The 18,064-nt window shown below is 41.9% G+C and overlaps 1 protein-coding gene across 2 annotated transcripts in view; it reads left to right on the top strand.

Annotated features, from left to right (window-relative positions):
* Window positions 1-3,033: 3,033 nt before the first annotated feature.
* Window positions 3,034-18,064, top strand: part of LOC114147765 (inactive dipeptidyl peptidase 10-like) — a 45,770-nt gene continuing 30,739 nt past the window's right edge. The window contains exons 1-3 of one of the 2 annotated variants that reach the window (XM_028022370.1): window positions 3,034-3,270; window positions 17,061-17,172; window positions 17,238-17,333. In XM_028022370.1, the coding sequence (XP_027878171.1) occupies window positions 3,214-3,270; window positions 17,061-17,172; window positions 17,238-17,333 (265 nt within the window). In that variant the 5' untranslated portion in view covers window positions 3,034-3,213. Of the gene's footprint in view, window positions 3,271-13,089; window positions 13,710-17,060; window positions 17,173-17,237; window positions 17,334-18,064 lie in introns of those variants that run through there. The other variant, XM_028022371.1, reaches the window with a different exon arrangement.

An 18,064-nucleotide genomic window follows, 5' to 3' on the forward strand; every position in this document is an offset into this window, starting at 1 on the left:
ATGTTGTTAGGGACTATCCTCATAAAAATGAAATAATTTAACTCAGAAATGATAAACCCATTAAAATAATAAGAAACCCAGCATTCCCAGTGCAGGTGGAAGCATCCCTGCTGGTCTAGATGGTTTTTCTCTGGTCATGCAGTCAGACTGTTGCCAGGTGGTTTCTGCGTCCTTCCAGCTTCAGCTTCAGCTTCTATCTGTTGTTAAGTCTTTTGATCTAATCTCTTCCTTTGAAGTTGCCTGAAAGCTGCTGCAGCTGCTGCTGCTGCTGCTGCTGCTGGAGCTGCTATTGCTGCTGCTGGAGCTGCTGCTGCTGCTACAGCTGGAGCTGCTGCTGCTGGAGATGCTGCTGCTGCTGCTGGAGCTGCTGCTGCTGCTGCTGGACCTGCTGCTGCAGCAGCAGTCTGTACAGAAACATTCGGTGAAAACTCTTCCACCTACAATGACACAGGCAACCATATCTGTGTTGATGAAAAAAGATAAAGATCCACTTAAATGTGAATCTTGGCGCCCTGTAAGAATCACTTTGTTGTGATTCTAAAATACTCAGTAGGATTCTGTCTGCCAGAATCCTACTGAGTATTTTGAAAAATTTGCATATTTAGTAGTGAACATAACCAGAAATTATAAAGATCTATTCAAGCACAACTTTAATATTGCCTTCAATCAGATAAGCAGGTTATGGAGCGTTGGTCGTTCCTGGCAGGAAGGATAAATTCAGTAAACTGCTTCATGTTTATTCCTTTTTCAGACAATTCCATTATTTATTCCTAAATCATTTTTTAAAAAGCTAGAGAAGATGACCTCTATGTACATTTGGAACAGGAAGATTCCTCGTATCAGAAAGGACATTTTGGAGAGGCGAGGAGAGGATGGAGGACTGGCCATGAATATTTAGAAACACTTTTACTGCTAATGTCTGTAAACTTTGTTTCTGGCTGCAGAAAATGAAACGGTGCCCATTTGGTCACTGATGGAACGAAACTCTTCTAACAAAACTGTAGTAGGAGAAGTTTGCTGTAGCAGCATGATTACAGAAGTAGCTCCAGACGACCAGAACCGGCAGAACCAGATTTAATCTGATGAATCTGAAGGTTTTTATTCTAACAAACATTTTGAATTAAAAGTTGAAACTGACAGAGTGAAAAGATTCTCAGTTAATCTGAGACAAACTGGAACCAAACAACATTTTCTGTTAAACAGGCTGCAGACCTGAGGAGGAATCTGCCAGATTAACGCCTATAATCCCATAATCTGACTCAGTTCAGGTTCAGGTTTATTAGAGTTTTCACAGAGAGCTGATGCATCAAAGCTCATTCAGTTCATAAACATCATGATTTATTATCAGAGCACCGATGCTTTATAAAATCTGCTTCTGGACTTTTTTATCCTCATTTAATAAATGAAAGTCATATTTCAGTCTGAGCTCAGATTCGCTCCCAGTTCTCCAGATCTGATCAGATTTCCGGCTGTTGAAAAGTGAACAGCAGCAAAAACACCCAAAGATTTCAATGCATTTCTGTTTGTTAGAACGTTTCAGTTTTAACAAACAGAAATGTTTTAACATGTTGTTTTTATTCTGTTTCTGATCAAACTTTATGATCCGGTTGGTTTCATCTGACGACACGACGCAGATTTTTATTTAGTTCTCCACAAACTAGTTTTAGTCATGAAGTTACATTTAAATGATTCAATTTTGAGTTCAGAAAAATAAAAATATAAACACATAAAGCTAAAATGTGTTCACTTTGTTTTAATTCAACAATTAAAAGGAAGAAAAATTTATGAACATGAATATTCTGCTGCAGGTAGAAAATGAACAGAACGACTTATTTATCTCAGGAGAACAAAAAACTTCTTCATGTTTAGATCAGAGAATTTAAAAACTTCAGTTTAGCAGCAAACAGAAATATTCATCTGAAAAAACAAATTCAAAATAATAAAATAAAAAGTTTATTGTTTAAATAAAGAAATGGTGAAAACAGAAGATAAGTGCTGAGCCGGTCAGAGTGTAATCTGCCCGGCAACAGGAAGGAAAGGACGACGGAGATGCACAGAATAATTTATTAATGATCCTGCTGCTGAGTGTGAGGTCAGGGCAACGCAGCAATGCAACACGGCAACGCTCTGCAGCAACCGATGGCAGATGAAGGGAGCAGGTTGTGTCATGGCAGCGTGAAGCCAGAGATGAAACCGATCAGTGAGGTGGAACAGAGACGGCGAGCTCACAGGGAGAAATAATCTGTTACATCAGTCCAGCTGCTCTCTGCTCCCAGATTACCACAGGGATTATCCACTTAGCCAGGTTAGCCACAGCTGCTAGCCGGCCTGTTTCTGCCGAGCTTGGAGAGCTAACATGCTAACCAAAGCTCACCTGCCAAAGCTTCCAGCAGGCAGCAGGTGAAGTTGTTTTGGAGAGCTGTGCTTTAACTAGGCCAGGTGTTTTTTGAAAGAGGTTCTGTTAGGTCCAGATCAAACTGACCAAGCAGAAGGAAAAAGTTCTGCAGAGCCCAGAAACACTTTTAGTGCGTTAGTGAAATTCATCACAAATTAATGTCTGTAATATTCTTAAAAACATTGAGTTTTATACAAATATATATTCAAGATAATTCAGACAAATATATCCAAAACTATTCCACAGAAAATACAAAATAAAAATGAACAAGGAAACAAAATGTTCATCAAATGAAATGTGCTAATATGGAGTTTATTCCAGCTGTTAGGATCTGAATTATTTTTGATTTTTGATGATCTTGATGGTCTAACAGACTTTTTCTGTGTATTTTTATAAAATATACTTTTTCTCTGAACCATTACTCTGGCTCCCTCACTTAGAAAGATTTATTATTATTATTATTATTATCTGTTGGTTTCAGAGCTGAAGTCACTTATTGTTTCAGATTATGTAATCTCTCTCTGTGGATTTAACAGATTTCTGTTGTTCTGGTTCTGATCCAACAAACAAACACAAACCTCTTCGTGGACCTTAAACCTTTCCGTGTGATTTCATCTACAGCTGAGGGAACAGCTGGCGCAGCGGCATTAACGCTCCGCCGCTCCGCCGCCCCGCCGCCCCGCCGCTCCGCCGCCCCGCATCATTGGCTGCGTGAGAGCGCGGCCGGAGGCGGAGCGTCCAGCAGCGGCTCCACTCCGAGCTGCATCCCGAACCCCGCAGCAGCATCCGGAGCAGCGCAGCGGCGGAACCGCGGAGCCATGAACCAGAGCGCCGGAGCCGCGCAGCACACCGGGAGCTTCTCCCTGGACGAGAAGGTAAGCTGACCTCTGACCTCTGACCCTAAGGTGAGTTGCTGCAGGCCGCTCCCTCAAGTCCCAGAAAGTTGCTCAAACTTCGATTGAAGGCGGTGAATGTGTCTGGTGGGTTCGGTTCGGGTTCTGCTGACCCGGGTCGGGCTGAGAGGAGAACATGGAGAACTTCTGGGACTGCATCAATAATTCATGGCTCTGCACTTATTCAGATTTAATATTGACCTGCTGCCGCTCTGACCCGGACCGGACCGAACGGAACCGAGCCGCTGGAAGTTCGTCAGAGTGGAGGAAGATTTCAGACTGAAGTTCTGAGGATTTATGGATTAAAACGGAACATCTTAAAGTCGCTGCTGGTTTTTCTACAGACAGAGACGCTGACGGTTCTGATTCTGACGGTTCTGATTCTGACGGTTCTGACTCTAAATTAAATCAATTAATCCTCATTATCAGAGTTCAGCTTTTTACTCATGTTGGTTAAAAAGTTTCTATATTTCATAGAAACTTCATGAATAAAATATTAAAACTTTATTTGTAACTGAACAACTACAATAAAATAAGGAGATTAAATCATTTAACATTAAGGTAGAAATGCTCTTTAATGAACAAGTTAATTTACTTTAAACGCTTTAAATGGAGTTAAATTTCAATAAGGATCATTAACATGCTAACAGCATTAGCCTCCCTCAGGCCGCTGTTCAATAATCTGCTGATGATCGATGATCAGCTGATGATCAATAATCTGCTGATGATCGATGATCAGCTGATGGTTCTAGTGGAGGATTATTCATGTGTTGCTGCTTCATTAAAGTGATTCAGCTAATTAAGAAACTCCCCAAAGCCGCTTCTTCTTCTCTGATATTAAATTTCATCTCTGCAAACTTTAAATGCAACTTTGATTTTAATTCCTCCGATTTCATTCAAAACGGTTCAGCTGAAGAGACGAATAATTCCTGACGTGGAATTAGGAGAAATGTTGGATTTTTCAGTAACTGTGGGTGTTTTAATTAAAATGCATCAATAATTTAATTCAGTTTATTTCTAATAATGTCTCAAAGAACTTCCAGTTTATTATTCAGATTAGTAAAAGGTTTCTATAGAAACACTTGACCCGCACACCAGACCTCCTGACCAGCAGGGGGCGATGGTGGAGAGGAAAACCTCCCCTTTAACAGGAGCAGTCCTGAACCTGAACCAGATCCAGAACCGAGTCAGTCCCAGCAGCCTGGTATCACAGACAATCAGATTCCAGATCAGAAGCAGCAGGAAATAAAACATAACAGGAAATAATAGCAGAGTAGTAGGAGAATAAAGTGAGGACAGATCAGGAGAACCAGAGTCAGACGCTCAAATTGGGAAACATTCTGGAAAAACCTGAGAGAACTGGTCAGGATTTGACACGTTGGAGCTAATAATAAAAGTAATAATATTAATGGTTCTCTTCATGCTGCTCTAATAATAGAAACTCTTTATTTCCTGAATCAAACGCAGAAGCAACAAAAAACAATCGTTTCACTTCAGGAAGTTTAATTTAGCAAACCTCAGTTATTTTTACCAGCTTCAGAAAACAGAAATATATTCATAAAGGAAGAAACTGTCAGAGTGCAGGCTTTGATCCAGACCAGCTGCTGGTTCTGATCAGCAGAACCGGCCGGGTTCGGTTCTGTTCTGAACTAGGAATCTGGGCCAAGCTGGGAGGATCCAGGAATGAAGAACCTGCACCGACTAGAAATTAAGCTTCAATAATCAGGTTTCACACAGTTTGGTGGCAGCAAGAAAACCAGAGCTGAGCTGCCAGTAGAAACCACGAAACCAGTACAAACCAGTAGAAACCACGAAACCAGTACAAACCAGTAGAAACCACGAAACCAGTACAAACCAGTAGAAACCACGAAACCAGTACAAACCAGTAGAAACCACGAAACCAGTACAAACCAGTAGAAACCACGAAACCAGTACAAACCAGTAGAAACCACGAAACCAGTACAAACCAGTAGAAACCACGAAACCAGTACAAACCAGTAGAAACCACGAAACCAGTACAAACCAGTAGAAACCACGAAACCAGTACAAACCAGTAGAAACCACGAGTTCTGTGAAAATGTCTCTTTCCACTGGTTGTGTCCAAGGTAACAGTTAATGATGAACATCGATCCGAAGCCCCGACAATAAGCTGGAGAAAAGTTTTAAGATGTTCGCCTCGTTATACACAGATACGAAGGTGAGTTTTACTTTCTTTAAACTGGCTAACATTAGCTTTAGCTTATGCTAGTAGGAAATATTCTCTGACATTTTCTTGTAAAAATGTGCTATCTAAGTATCTAAACATTTTTCATCCATTCTAACGGACAATGTTTTTACCTTGTGTTCAAGTATATTAGGTGGTTTATTGTCGTTAGTGTCAGAGACCAAGTAACGGGGATTTTACGGTTCAGGCTTTTTGCTTCTGAAGCCTGAGGAACAACAAGCCCATAGCTTAACAGTAGAGCAGCTCTGGTGTCGGAGTTCTAGTTCAGCTGACGGTTCAGGTTCAGTTGTTGCTTTTAGAAAAATATGGCCGTGTTCCTTAAGGTCTCCTTGTTATTTCGCTTTATTAGTTTAGCATGTTTCTTGTGAAGCAGGACGGTGTTTCCAGCAGTGTGTTCAGGCGGGTCAGTAGCTCGGCTGTCTGGTTCTGGTCTGCTCTCTGGTTCCCATAAACTCTTTCAGGCTGAATACAGAAGTGATTCCATGGAAATAACACAGGAGGCTCCTTTACCTTCTGCTTTAGGCTGAAGAAGTTGATCCGGAGTGAAGTGAAGGCTGTAAACTTTGCTGTGCTGCGTTAGCTTTAACTGGTAGCGACGGATATTTACAAGCCACCATCTTCTTAATTCAGGATCGTTTGGAAATCCATGAAAACTTAAAAGCCCATTATATTAGGAAGACAGCAATGTTCATAGTATTGTTTTATTTGCGTCTGAAATAAGACTTTGTCTTTTCTAGCTGTCATGGTAACTCAAAGCGGAAAAAAGAGACGCATTTGCGCATGCGGTTGTGACGTCAGCGCGGCAGGTGCAAAGAGCCCATTGAACATTGAATGCATAAAGCAGCTCTATCTGCTGAGAGGGAGCATGGTGACCCTGCTGGTGGATTCTGGGTAATGCGAGCTCTTTGCCTTCAGAACAGTCTCAAGCTTTGACTAGGTCAGTTTATCAGGGAGACAAACAGAGAAACACACAAAAAACAGGCTACAGGTAAAATTACACATTTTAAAACTTTATTACAACAAAAATCCTGAATATTTTCAGAGTTTTATAGAAACGGCTACTGAATAAACACGTCTGGAGTCAGATGTTCCCATGGCAACACAGACTGAATCACGTTTGACATTCAACGCTAAAGCTGAGTTATTCATCTCAGCTAGCTAGATAGCAATAATCTGAGTCTAGCTAGCAGGCCAAAACCTTACTAGCAAAATAATCCAGCCTACAACGGCAACAAATGTGTCACCTTTAACCTTTGATCATTTTTCTTTTTGCATTTTCCTTTTCTTCTGTTTTTCTGGGCCACTAGGCGTCTCTTGGATGCCACTTTGTCAGCTAATAGGAATGACGGCCAGCTGTCAGTCATTTGACCAGCACCCAGAAACACCAGGACTAGTTATCGCAGTTTGTTTTATTTGCATTCAATGTTTATTTTTTAAACATATAAAAGATGTAATAAATATATAAGATAACTTCAGATAAAAATAGAACATTTGAACTTTTCTGAGATGAGGCTGAACGGGCAGTTTAAAGCCCCCTGGTGGCTAGGAGGCCCTAAACAGTCACCTGGTTAGCATTTAGCAAGAAAGGACTTTGCATTAGCGTGACCCTTGACTTAGCGTCAGCGTGACCCCTGGGTTAGCATTAGCGTGACCCCTGGGTTAGCGTCAGCGTGACCGTTTGGTTAGCATTAGCGTGACCCTTGGCTTAGCATTAGCGTGACCCCTGGGTTAGCATTAGCGTGACCCCTGGGTTAGCATTAGCGTGACCCTTGGCTTAGCATTAGCGTGACCCCTGGGTTAGCATTGAGAGCTAGGAGTTTCTTCTTTAATTGGTGGGTTGTCAATTTGAATCTTCACTTGGTCTGTCTCCATCGTTGCTGTTTTCCCATTTTAGACCCTGAACCCGCCTCGCTTGCTGCAGGTCCGGTTGGGTCCGGTTGGGTCCAGTCGGTTCCTGTCAACCTTGGTTCTGTTCTGTGAATCATTTCCAGGGATCATCGAGGCGCCGTTTGTCTCTGATGTTCTGTGGCGGCGAAGTGTGAACTGTTGCATATCCAACATGGCTGCTGATGTTTCCTGCCAGTCATGATCAGAGCTCAGGAGTTTCTCTGCTGGTGAACAGAAACCAGCGGGATGGCTGCCATGGCGACGCCGAAAACGACAAAAAAAAAATCCCAGAAAACAAACGAGAAATAAAATGAGATAGAAGAGAGAAGCTTTAGGAGTTTCTCTCTCTTCACTTCAGAAGATTTCTGAATGTTTAATTAGAACCAATCAAAGAAAATTACACTTCAATCAAAAATAATGGGGAAAAACAACTGGGAACTAAAGTAATCAAGAATATTTATTATTAATCAAATAATGTAAAAATGAAAAATAAAAACGTTAGAAACAGAAAAATGTAAATATTATCAAAGCTGATGAACCAAAGCAGAACCACCAGAACCACCAGAACCAAAGCAGTACCGGTCCTGATTGCCGTCTCTCCCCTGCAGTGTTTGATGAAGCCGATCTGCAACATCTGGCCAGATGTAGGTCAGTGTGGAGGCGGTAATGACGTGGCGCCGCCGGCAGGGGGCAGCGTCACTCTGGATAGATCATAGATCATCATAGATCATAGATCATAGAATAACTTTATTCATCCCAGCAGGGAAATTATTTCGCAGTTACAGCATAGAGACAAGATAAAATAAAAATAAAATATAACATGCTGTCAATATAAAAAGCAGCTTAGAGCAGTCCTTGCAAAGATTCAAAATGCAGATACAGTATGTATCTGTAAATATATGTACAGCAGTGTGCCACAGTGCAGTTGTGTGAAATCGGACTGATTAGTGCAGAACAATGATTTAGCTTTTATTGTACAGTGAGATGGCATGTGGCAGGAAGGATTTCCTGTATCTGTCCCTACAACAGCGGAGCTGGAGCAGCCTATGTGAGAAGGTGCTCCGCTGTCTGTCCACTATGTTGTGGAGAGGCTGCTGTTTATTGTCCATAATAGACAGAACCTTCTTCAGTGTCCTCCTCTCCACCACAGTTTCCAGGGACTCCAGCCTTAGTCCCAGTACAGAGCCAGCTTTCCTGATGATTTTGTCTAGTCTATTAGAGTCGCTGGCTCTGATGCTGCTTCCCCAACACACAGCAGCAAAGAAGATGGCGCCGGCAACAACACTGTGATAAAAGGTCTCCAACATCTTGCTGCACACATTGAAGGATCTCATCTTCCTTAAAAAATAGACAGTATGAATGTTTTTGTGCTCTCATTTGTTGTTGTTTTTATCATTATTGGATTATTGTGAGTCACATCACGTGACCTGTCTAATTGAAAACACTCGTGTACAATAAAAGGTGTGTCCTTCATGCAAAGAGGGTTCAACACGAAAGCCATAACCTGTGAGTCTCATGTTGTCACGTTGAACGCTGTGCTGAAGGGTGACTCTGCTAACAGTCTGCTCATCCCCTTCCTGCACACAGCGTCAGTGTTAGATGCCCAGTCCAGTCTGTTGCCGATTACAACTCCCAGGTATTTGTAATCCTCCACCTCCTCCACCACTTCCCCTTTGACCTTTAGTGGCCGTGAAGGTATCTTCTTCCTTCTGAAGTCAATCACCATCTCTCTGGTCTTACTAATGTTGAGCCTCAGGTGATTCTGGTCAGACCACTCCACAAAGCTGCCCACCAGTGTCCTGAATGCAGCCCAGAATCTGAACAGTTTATTAATGACATAATGTTGTTTTAATGGATAATCAGCAACTGTAAATGCTCATATTAGACCAGATGTTCATGTTCAGGTTTGTTATGGTAATCCAGATGTAATGAATCAGATGTAAACATACAGCAGCAGTTTTATCAGTCTTCCTATCAGGTTTCTATGGTGTCCCTGAGGTGCAAATCACTTCAACATTAACATAGCACAACTAGAAAATTCCTGAAGAAATTTAACCGGGGCCTGCCAAAGTGAGCCCGTCGGTTTGGACCCAGCGTTATGATGCTAGAAATTAGCATCAATGCTAAAGAAAGCTGCAATCATATGAGGACAATGACAAGAATGTTGACTAACATGTACTTGCACCGTTCAGTATGATAAAGTAAGTGTATCAGCTAAAATTAGCAAAAATGCTAATGTTAGCATCATTGCTGTCACTAGCATGTGGGACATCACTAGGATGTTCTCTATAATGGACTTACTCCATTCAGTATACTAAACATGGCTAATAAGTCAAATAAATAGCTAATAGCTTATTTAAGCTAAAATGCTAATGCTAATGAACTGCCTTGCTGCGCAAGGCAGTTCCCTAACCTTGGAGAAAAAGATAATGCAGAATAATATTATTGCACCGCCTGCGGCGGTGCACTAACCTCAGGGGCATGTTGAGGCTTTTATTTTGAAATTTTTGTTAAGCTTAATTTCAAAGGTCCACACTAATCCCATGTCTAATAGTCATTGGGTTAAATCAGTTATATAATGCTCAAAAGAGCAATTACCTAATGTAAAATTTCTCAAGGCTTTTATTTTGAAATTTTTGTTAAGCTTCATTTCCCAGGTGCAAACTAATCCCATGTATAACAGTGATTGGATAAAATCCGTTATATAATGCTCAAAAGAGCAATAATCTCATGTAAAAATTGGCAAGAATTTTATTTTGAAATTTTTGTTAAACTTCATTTCAAAGGACCAAACTAATCCCATGTGTATCAGTGCTTTGGATAAAAAAGTCACATAAAGCCAAAAAGAGCAATTACATGATGTAAAAATATTCAAGGCTTTTATTTTGAAATTTTTGTTAAGCTTCATTTCAAAGGGCCAAACTAATCCCATGTCTAATAGTCATTTGGTTAAATCAGTTATATAAAGCTCAACAGAGCAAATACCTGATGTAAAAATTGTCAAGGCTTTTATTTTGAAATTTTCAGTAAGCTTACTTTTAAATTGCCACACCAAACCCATGTGTAACAATGGTTGGATAAAATCAGTTATAAAAAGCCCAAAACACAAGTAGTTCTAAAGGCCAGCTCAGTCCTCCTCTGTAGTAACTGACAGTTCCACCATGTTTGTAGTTCTGACATTCAGCTCAGACCTCTTTTGTAGGCACTCAGTGTCCGCCATGTTGTAGTTCTAACCTTCAGTCATTGTAGTTCTAAAGAGCAGTTCAGCTGTCATGTGAGTGAGACAGAGAGGGAGAGACAGGATTCTGTTTGAAGCAGATAGTTTTTCTGATCAAAGCAGGCTGAACATATCTTTCTCTAAATGCTGTCAATAGCATGTGGCATATCATTAGAATGTTGTCTGTAATTGACTTACTGCACTCAGTATATTAAACATGGCTAATAAGTAAGAAAATAGCTAATAGCTTATTTAAGGTAAAAGGCTAATGCTAATGAACTGCCTTGCTGTGCAAGGCAGTTCCCTAACCTGAGAGAAAAATATAATGCATGGTAGTATTATTGCACCGCCATAGGCGGTGCATTAACCTGAGGGGGATATTGAGGCTTTTATTTTGAAAAAAAAACATAAGCTTCATATTAAATGATCACACTAATTAAAATGTCTAACAGTGTTTGAGTTAAATCCGTTATTTACTGTCCAAAACAGCCTGTAGCTCTAAATGGCAGCTCAGCCCTCTGTTTTAACTGAGTATTGATTAGAACTACAGTGATGCGTATTTGTAGTCCTAACCAGCAGCCAATCCCCTCCTGTGTTCCGTTGCTATGGTTATCAATCCTCTGCTAACTGTCATGTGTGTGTGACACAGAAAGGTGGACAAAAAATTCTATCTTTGTGAGACACCCCATTGGTTTATATGGAAAAAGCAGTCCGAACAACTCCTTGCCGTTCAGGAACCGAGAGACGTATTGAAAAACCGTTTGAAGCATATGAGAGGGCTATTTGTCGTCTCCCATAGTTCCGCGATTCATATCTCTACGTCACTCACAGTATTAACAGCGATGAGAGAAAAAAATGGTGTGCCGAGATCTGAAATTTTTGAGAAATATATGAAAATACATGGGAGAGAGCCTGAGAGAGCGACAGAAAATCCTGTCGCATGACTTTGCTCTGAAGCACCTTGACAGAAAACCGTAAGCCCTAGAAGAATTTCGAAAACATTTTACCGGAGCAGGCATGCGTATCGATGTCGTGACCGAGTTTGATACCAATTGGGCGATATTTGTGGGCGTGAGGGCGATTTCAAAATTATTTTGGGGTCAAAAATTCTCTTCATTTCTCACTCTAAAAAAGCAGCAGTTGGTGTCAGTTATGCTCTGCGTTTTGGCAGTTGGAAATTTGGCTCGTTTTTCGCTTTTTATGTCGCCATCGTAAGTCCAATTCCTTATAAAAATAATAGCTCCCTTCTCGGCATCGAGCCGCACGTTTTGATACCACTTTTGTGGGGGTGCACGCAGCGGTACGAGCCGCATTAACGGTGATGGAAGAAAAATAAATAAATAAAGAGACATTCTATTGGGTGTAGAATAATAGGTGCCTCCATGCATTGCTATGGGCAGGCCCCAATTACAAATTAGAAAAACACAACAATATTAAGGAAACAGAAAGGGTATGTCCCTGATTGGACCACAGTGCTTTTGAACCAAAAGTTATCACTTGAGCGGGTCGGCTTGTTGTTGCGATACGTTTTAGCGTCCGCCATATTGAAGTGGCTTGTCTGCCAGCAAGCTAATGGAGGTAAATGGACCGAACTTCGTAAAGTGTCGTTCTGCAAAGTATTTTTATGTTAATGAATGTCACTGACACAATCTCTCACACATTATTATATAGGAATGAAAAACAAAAACAAAGGACGTTTCAAACTTTTTGACGTGATTATTTCATTGTTTTGTGGCACAATAATTACATTTGATACAGCTGATTCTGATAAATCGTTTTTATTGATGAACACACACACACCTTTACAGTGATGTATTCATGAACATATTAACACAATTCCATAATTCAATGTGCATTTGCTATTTCAAAATATGAATTAAAAAACGTAACTTCATTTAAATTTTTAGGCATTTTATTGTAAAGACAAACTTTGATAATAGTTGTCAAACTTTAGCTACATATTTTTAGTTTAAAAAAAATATTTATTGGCGTGCTGTGGTGGCGTAGGGGGTGGCACGACCCACGTTTGGAGGCCTTGAGTCCTCGACGCGGCCGTCACGGGTTCGATTCCTGGACTCGGCGACATTTGCCGCATGTCTTCCCCCCTCTCCTTTCCTTCCTGTCAGCCTGCTGTCATATAAGGGACATTAGAGCCACAAAATACCCTGGAGGGGTAAAAAAAAAATACATATTTATTACGGTGTAATATGTCAACTGTGCTATAGTGTGAACAAAATCTAACAGACTAAATTATTTTTCATTTCTTTACATAAACTGTCATAATACCTTAATACTTCAAATGAGATATTTCACTTAAAATACACAAAAAGTGAAAGAGAAAAGTGTACAGTACATTACAAATGTATTTATATTATACTGGCGACACAGAGCACAGGCAGGGTTCAGCCTGCTGGTCAAACTGGGAGCAGTTCGATGACTGGGCCTTCTGAGACATCTGGCTAGCCACAGGTTAAAGGAATAATACAAATGATCTAACAGTGTAATAGAAAATAATCCCTGATTCATTCACATTCAGGAAAAAACTAAACATATCTGCACCATACGGGGCTTTGACTCAGCATCTAAACGCAGACATTGTGGAGATGAGCTGCAAAACAAGCCTGAAGAAAAACAGCTGCAGCTCTGGTCTTTATGGACCCGTCCTGAGGAAATGGACTCTCAGTTCACTTCAGGTTTGCTGTTTTATCAAACAAATGATTTCAATCTACATAAATTATAAGAAACATCTTACAGACACCTGACGTACCTTAAAGTAACCATGGTTGACCACAAACAGCGACTTCTCTTGCGAATGTCTAGGTAACCATGGCAACAATAAACAAACGGCAAAAGCGGCGTTACAGGTTTCTCATTGCATCTCAATCTTTAGAAAAACTACACAGTGTAAAAAAAGAGAGCGAGGCCTCTTGTTTGATGTGAGGATCTATTATTCATGCCTGAGCTGCCGACCAGCAGCAGGTTCTGCTGGGAGGAACCGGCCCGCTTCCCGCTGCAGGAGCAGATCAACAGCCATGATGGTGATGCAGCAGAACCTTCAGAACCACAGCTTGGACTTTTATTCACATGAATTTGGTAAAATCTCGTCTTTATGGTCTGCTGTTCCAGAATCAGCTGGGAGTTATTTACTGGATCATTTCAGATCTGCCATCAGAAGCTGCGGTGGTCCAGTTAATCGGACCTTACCGGGTTCTGCTACCCGACAAACCTCAGCCTCCCAGAGCTAAAACAGAAGCTTTGGAAAAATATAACGGCTGCCAAAGGAATTATTATTAACATTAATTCAGACTAAAGGTGTTACTAATATGAAAATCTGCTTAAATAATAAATGATGGAAGAATTTCAGACCTGAAAGGAAATTAACAATAATTTGGGCGGAAGAGAAATAAATGTCACAATTTCTAATTAAATATTAAGTTAGCATATTAGCTTTAGCTTCAAGCTAAATGAATAGCTCAAACTAAACAGCTAAATAATTATGCTAGCTACTTAGTTGAGCTCTGAGCTAAATATGTGGTCAAAACAAAACATGATTTTAATTATCTTTCATGTGAATAGAGTGAGGTTAGGTTATTAACCATTTCTAAATATTTAGTTACAAGCTAAATCTGTCCAAGAAATATTATTCCAATTTTTAGTTAAGAAATAGTTAATTATTCCATAAAGCTGCGCTAAATTTATAGCTAGCCAATAACTTGGTAACTATTTCTGAGCTAAATTAATATATAGCTCTATTACACAGGCCCGCTAGCTCAGGGTTAGTTAGCTTGAGCAAGCTAACTATGTCTGTGCTACATGTTTAGCTCAGAGCTAAACATTTAGTGTGGAGCTGAGATGTTTCTAAATGAATGGTGAAAATATGACTGAAAAATGAATCTCCATTAGTATTTTTACGTCAGCCTAAATAAAATAAATGCTGTTAGTTTGTAACTGCTCTGTTTTCTGCTCATCACTCCTGCGTCCACACGGGGGCGCTGCAGCGGGGCACGTCTCTGAAGCTGCATGTTGAATAAAACTCACCTGCTGGATGGAAACTCAGATTTAGACAAGCATTTTAAAACCTTTTAAGCCCTTCAGCAATAATATTTAAAATAAAAACTGACATTTTAGTGGAACTATAAAAATGGAGGTAATATTATTTAATGCTGCAGCTTCGTCCCATAAAACATCAGTAAAACTTTTATCTTTGTGTCTCCATAAAGTCGGCGTTTGGTTCTGCTGATTCATTTTCAAGAGACGAAGCACAAACAGAAATCTGCTTTTTCTTAAAATATTTCAGAATCAAATCCATAAATAGGTGAGAGTCCACTGTTAAAATCCATGCAAATGAAGGCTTTTATTGTGAAAATAATTAAATTATCATAACTCCGACCTCAGTGAAGTCATTTTCCTGGGAGACGCTAACTGAGCTACATCATCTGCTAAGCTAACGCTCTGATCTCCTCCTCCTCCTCATCACTGCAGCTCTGGGTTCAGCGATGAAGGTTGTTCCCTGCTGACCCGTCTGACCTCAGCAGCTGGAGGTCACCAGACGGAGGAACGTCTCCTCTGCTCCATCAGATACCTGAAGCTTTCATTCTCCAGGTTTCCTCAGTCAGTGATGATCCTGAACAGAATCAAGTCAAACATGTTTCTGTCAGTCTGAACGTGTGAGCAGAGCGCCACCTGGAGGCCCGAGGCGGCGCCACGGGAGGCATCAGACCACAGAGCAAATGAAGGAAACAGGAAGTAGAGTCATGCTGATGGAGGAAGAGGAGAACAATGAAGATGACATGTTTCCTGGAAGCTTAGCTGAGCCTTAGCTTAGCGCTGCCGGCCTCAGAGGAATAATTATGTCCACATTAACTGGAATCAATCAGTTCTTCCTCCAGGCTGTTTTCATAAAAACTGATGACTTTAATTGATTGGGTGAATTGATCGGCGGGCGACCGCCTGGAAACGAATCCCTGAGTGTTTGTGTCAGAGCAGATCAGAAAATGATTAAATTATGGGATGCTTAAATGAAATGAGTGTCTTTCTAACAACCAGATGGCGAGTTAACCAAATACCGTCCATCTTGTAAAAACCATGACAAATTACAGGTCACAACAGACCACTAGATGGAGACATTTTCAACTTTCCACTCAGAGAACATCATGATGATAACTCAGTCTGGTTTCCTCCTGATGGTGCGATCGACCCGGTTCTACTGGAACCAGAACATCTGCTCCAGCTCCAGCTGCTGTGGTTCTCTTTCTCTCTGCTCTGACCCAAACCAAAATGTTCCCCTCCTGGCCTGTGGGGGCGCTGCACCAAGAACCACTGAAGGAAACGACACAAAAACCTCTGAAGACACTGAGAGCAACTTCCTTCTTCACCAGATGGAAACAAGACGGAGGCGTCAAATTTTAGTGTTGGAGGGTTAGACCAGGAGCCATTTCTGCTGCTAGCGCTAGGCTAGCACTCTAGCTTTGGTTAGATTTACCCAGAATGCCCTGCGCTGTGTCCACTTTCTGCTTTTGGAGCGGTCTCTAGTCCGCTTGGAGTTTACATTCAAACTGAACCCAGACTGAGGTTTGGAGGACCAGAGGTCAAAGGTCGATTAGCATTCACGCCTCACCAACTGAACCGGACTTTGACTAGGCAGACAGACTGGAGTCAGATTGAAGCGGGCTGAACAGGACTGGAGGGAACGATGCAGCTGGATTCATTTGATGAGTTATGAATTCGATTTAATATGCAAGATATTCAGCAAAATGAATGAATGATGAACAGATGAAATGATGGATCATATTCAAAATACTTTATTGATCCCAACTAATAATATCTGCTGCTGTTTGTTCTGACCTTTCAGCCATTTCTGTCCTGAAATGAATTTTCTCTGCAGAAATCCTCCTTCAAATGTCTGTTTGATTTCCCAATATATTTTTTCTCAATTATTACTGCAGATTAATCAAATGATATCCGTCCTGGAAACAGATTTAACTTTCAGTTTCAGGGAAAGGGAAAAGCAGCTTTTAATTAAAAAGGTGGTTGGAGAGGCGGCAGGCCGATAGCATCTACTGACCTCAATCTGCGCCGCTCACCTCTGCAAATGAGTCTGGAGGCAGAAACTCACTTTGGGAGGAACGTCAGATTAATTCATTAAACCTGGACCCAACTTTTCCTCCCACTGATCCTCTGGACTGTTCACATTGCAGCCGGAGACGGAGCTGCTAACAGGAGCTGCTAACAGGAGCTACTAATAGGAACAGCTAATGAGAGATGCTAATAGGAGCAGCTAACAGTAGCGGCTAACAGGAGCAGCTATCAGGAGCTCCTTACCGGCTAAATAACCATCTTCCTGCTGTTATGTTTGGCAGTAATGTTTCCCCTCAGGCTCTCAGATCAATGTAAACTCGTCGTTTTTTCCTGTAGTTAATGAAGTCCTTCCTTCCTGTTCATCAGGACATCGGGCTGATCGGACCCGACAGGAACTGGAAGGGGATCGGCATCTCGCTGATGGTCATCATGGCCATCCTTTCCTGCATCGGCCTCTCCATAGTCCTGCTGTCTCAAGGTGAGTCGATGGCAGCAGCCGCTTCTCTCCTCCGCTGAACGCTCATTTCTCCTTCCTGCTCTCAGATGGGTCAGGTAAGCCGCTGGTCACGCCGCTGGCTCTGGATGACCTTTTCCAGAAGAGCTTCCAGATCCACAATCCGGAGGCAAAATGGATCAGCGGTAAGTTTTAATCAATCAGCCAATCGATCAGTCAGCCATGAAGGGGGAGCAGCAGATCAGACAACAGCAAAGATGTTTTCCAAAAATTATCATTTGAAACTTTAAATTTTCATCCATCCATCCATCCATCCATCTTCTTCCGCTTATCCGAGGTCGGGTCGCGGGGGTAGCAGCTTCAGAAGGGAGGCCCAGACTTCCCTCTCCCCGGCCACTTCTTCCAGCTCTTCCGGGGGAATCCCGAGGCGTTCCCAGGCCAGCCGAGAGACATCGTCTCTCCAGCGTGTCCTGGTTCTTCCCCGGGGCCTCCTCCCGGTGGGACGTGCCCGGAACACCTCACCAGGGAGGCGTCCAGGAGGCATCCTGACCAGATGCCCAAGCCACCTCAACTGGCTCCTCTCGATGTGAAGGAGCAGCGGCTCTACTCTGAGTCCCTCCCGGATGACTGAGCTTCTCACCCTATCTCTAAGGGAGAGCCCAGCCACCCTACGGAGAAAACCCATTTCGGCCGCTTGTATCCATGATCTCGTTCTTTCGGTCATGACCCAAAGCTCATGACCATAGATGAGGGTGGGAACGTAGATCGACCGGTAAATCGAGAGCTTCGCTTTTTGGCTCAGCTCTCTCTTCACCACGACGGACCGGTACAGCGCCCGCTTGACAGCAGACGCTGCGCCAATCCGCCTGTCGATCTCCCGCTCCCTTCTTCCCCCATTCGTGAACAAGATCCCGAG

The sequence above is a fragment of the Xiphophorus couchianus genome, chromosome 7 (assembly GCF_001444195.1).
Source record: "Xiphophorus couchianus chromosome 7, X_couchianus-1.0, whole genome shotgun sequence".
Classification (NCBI taxonomy): Eukaryota; Metazoa; Chordata; class Actinopteri; order Cyprinodontiformes; family Poeciliidae; genus Xiphophorus; species Xiphophorus couchianus.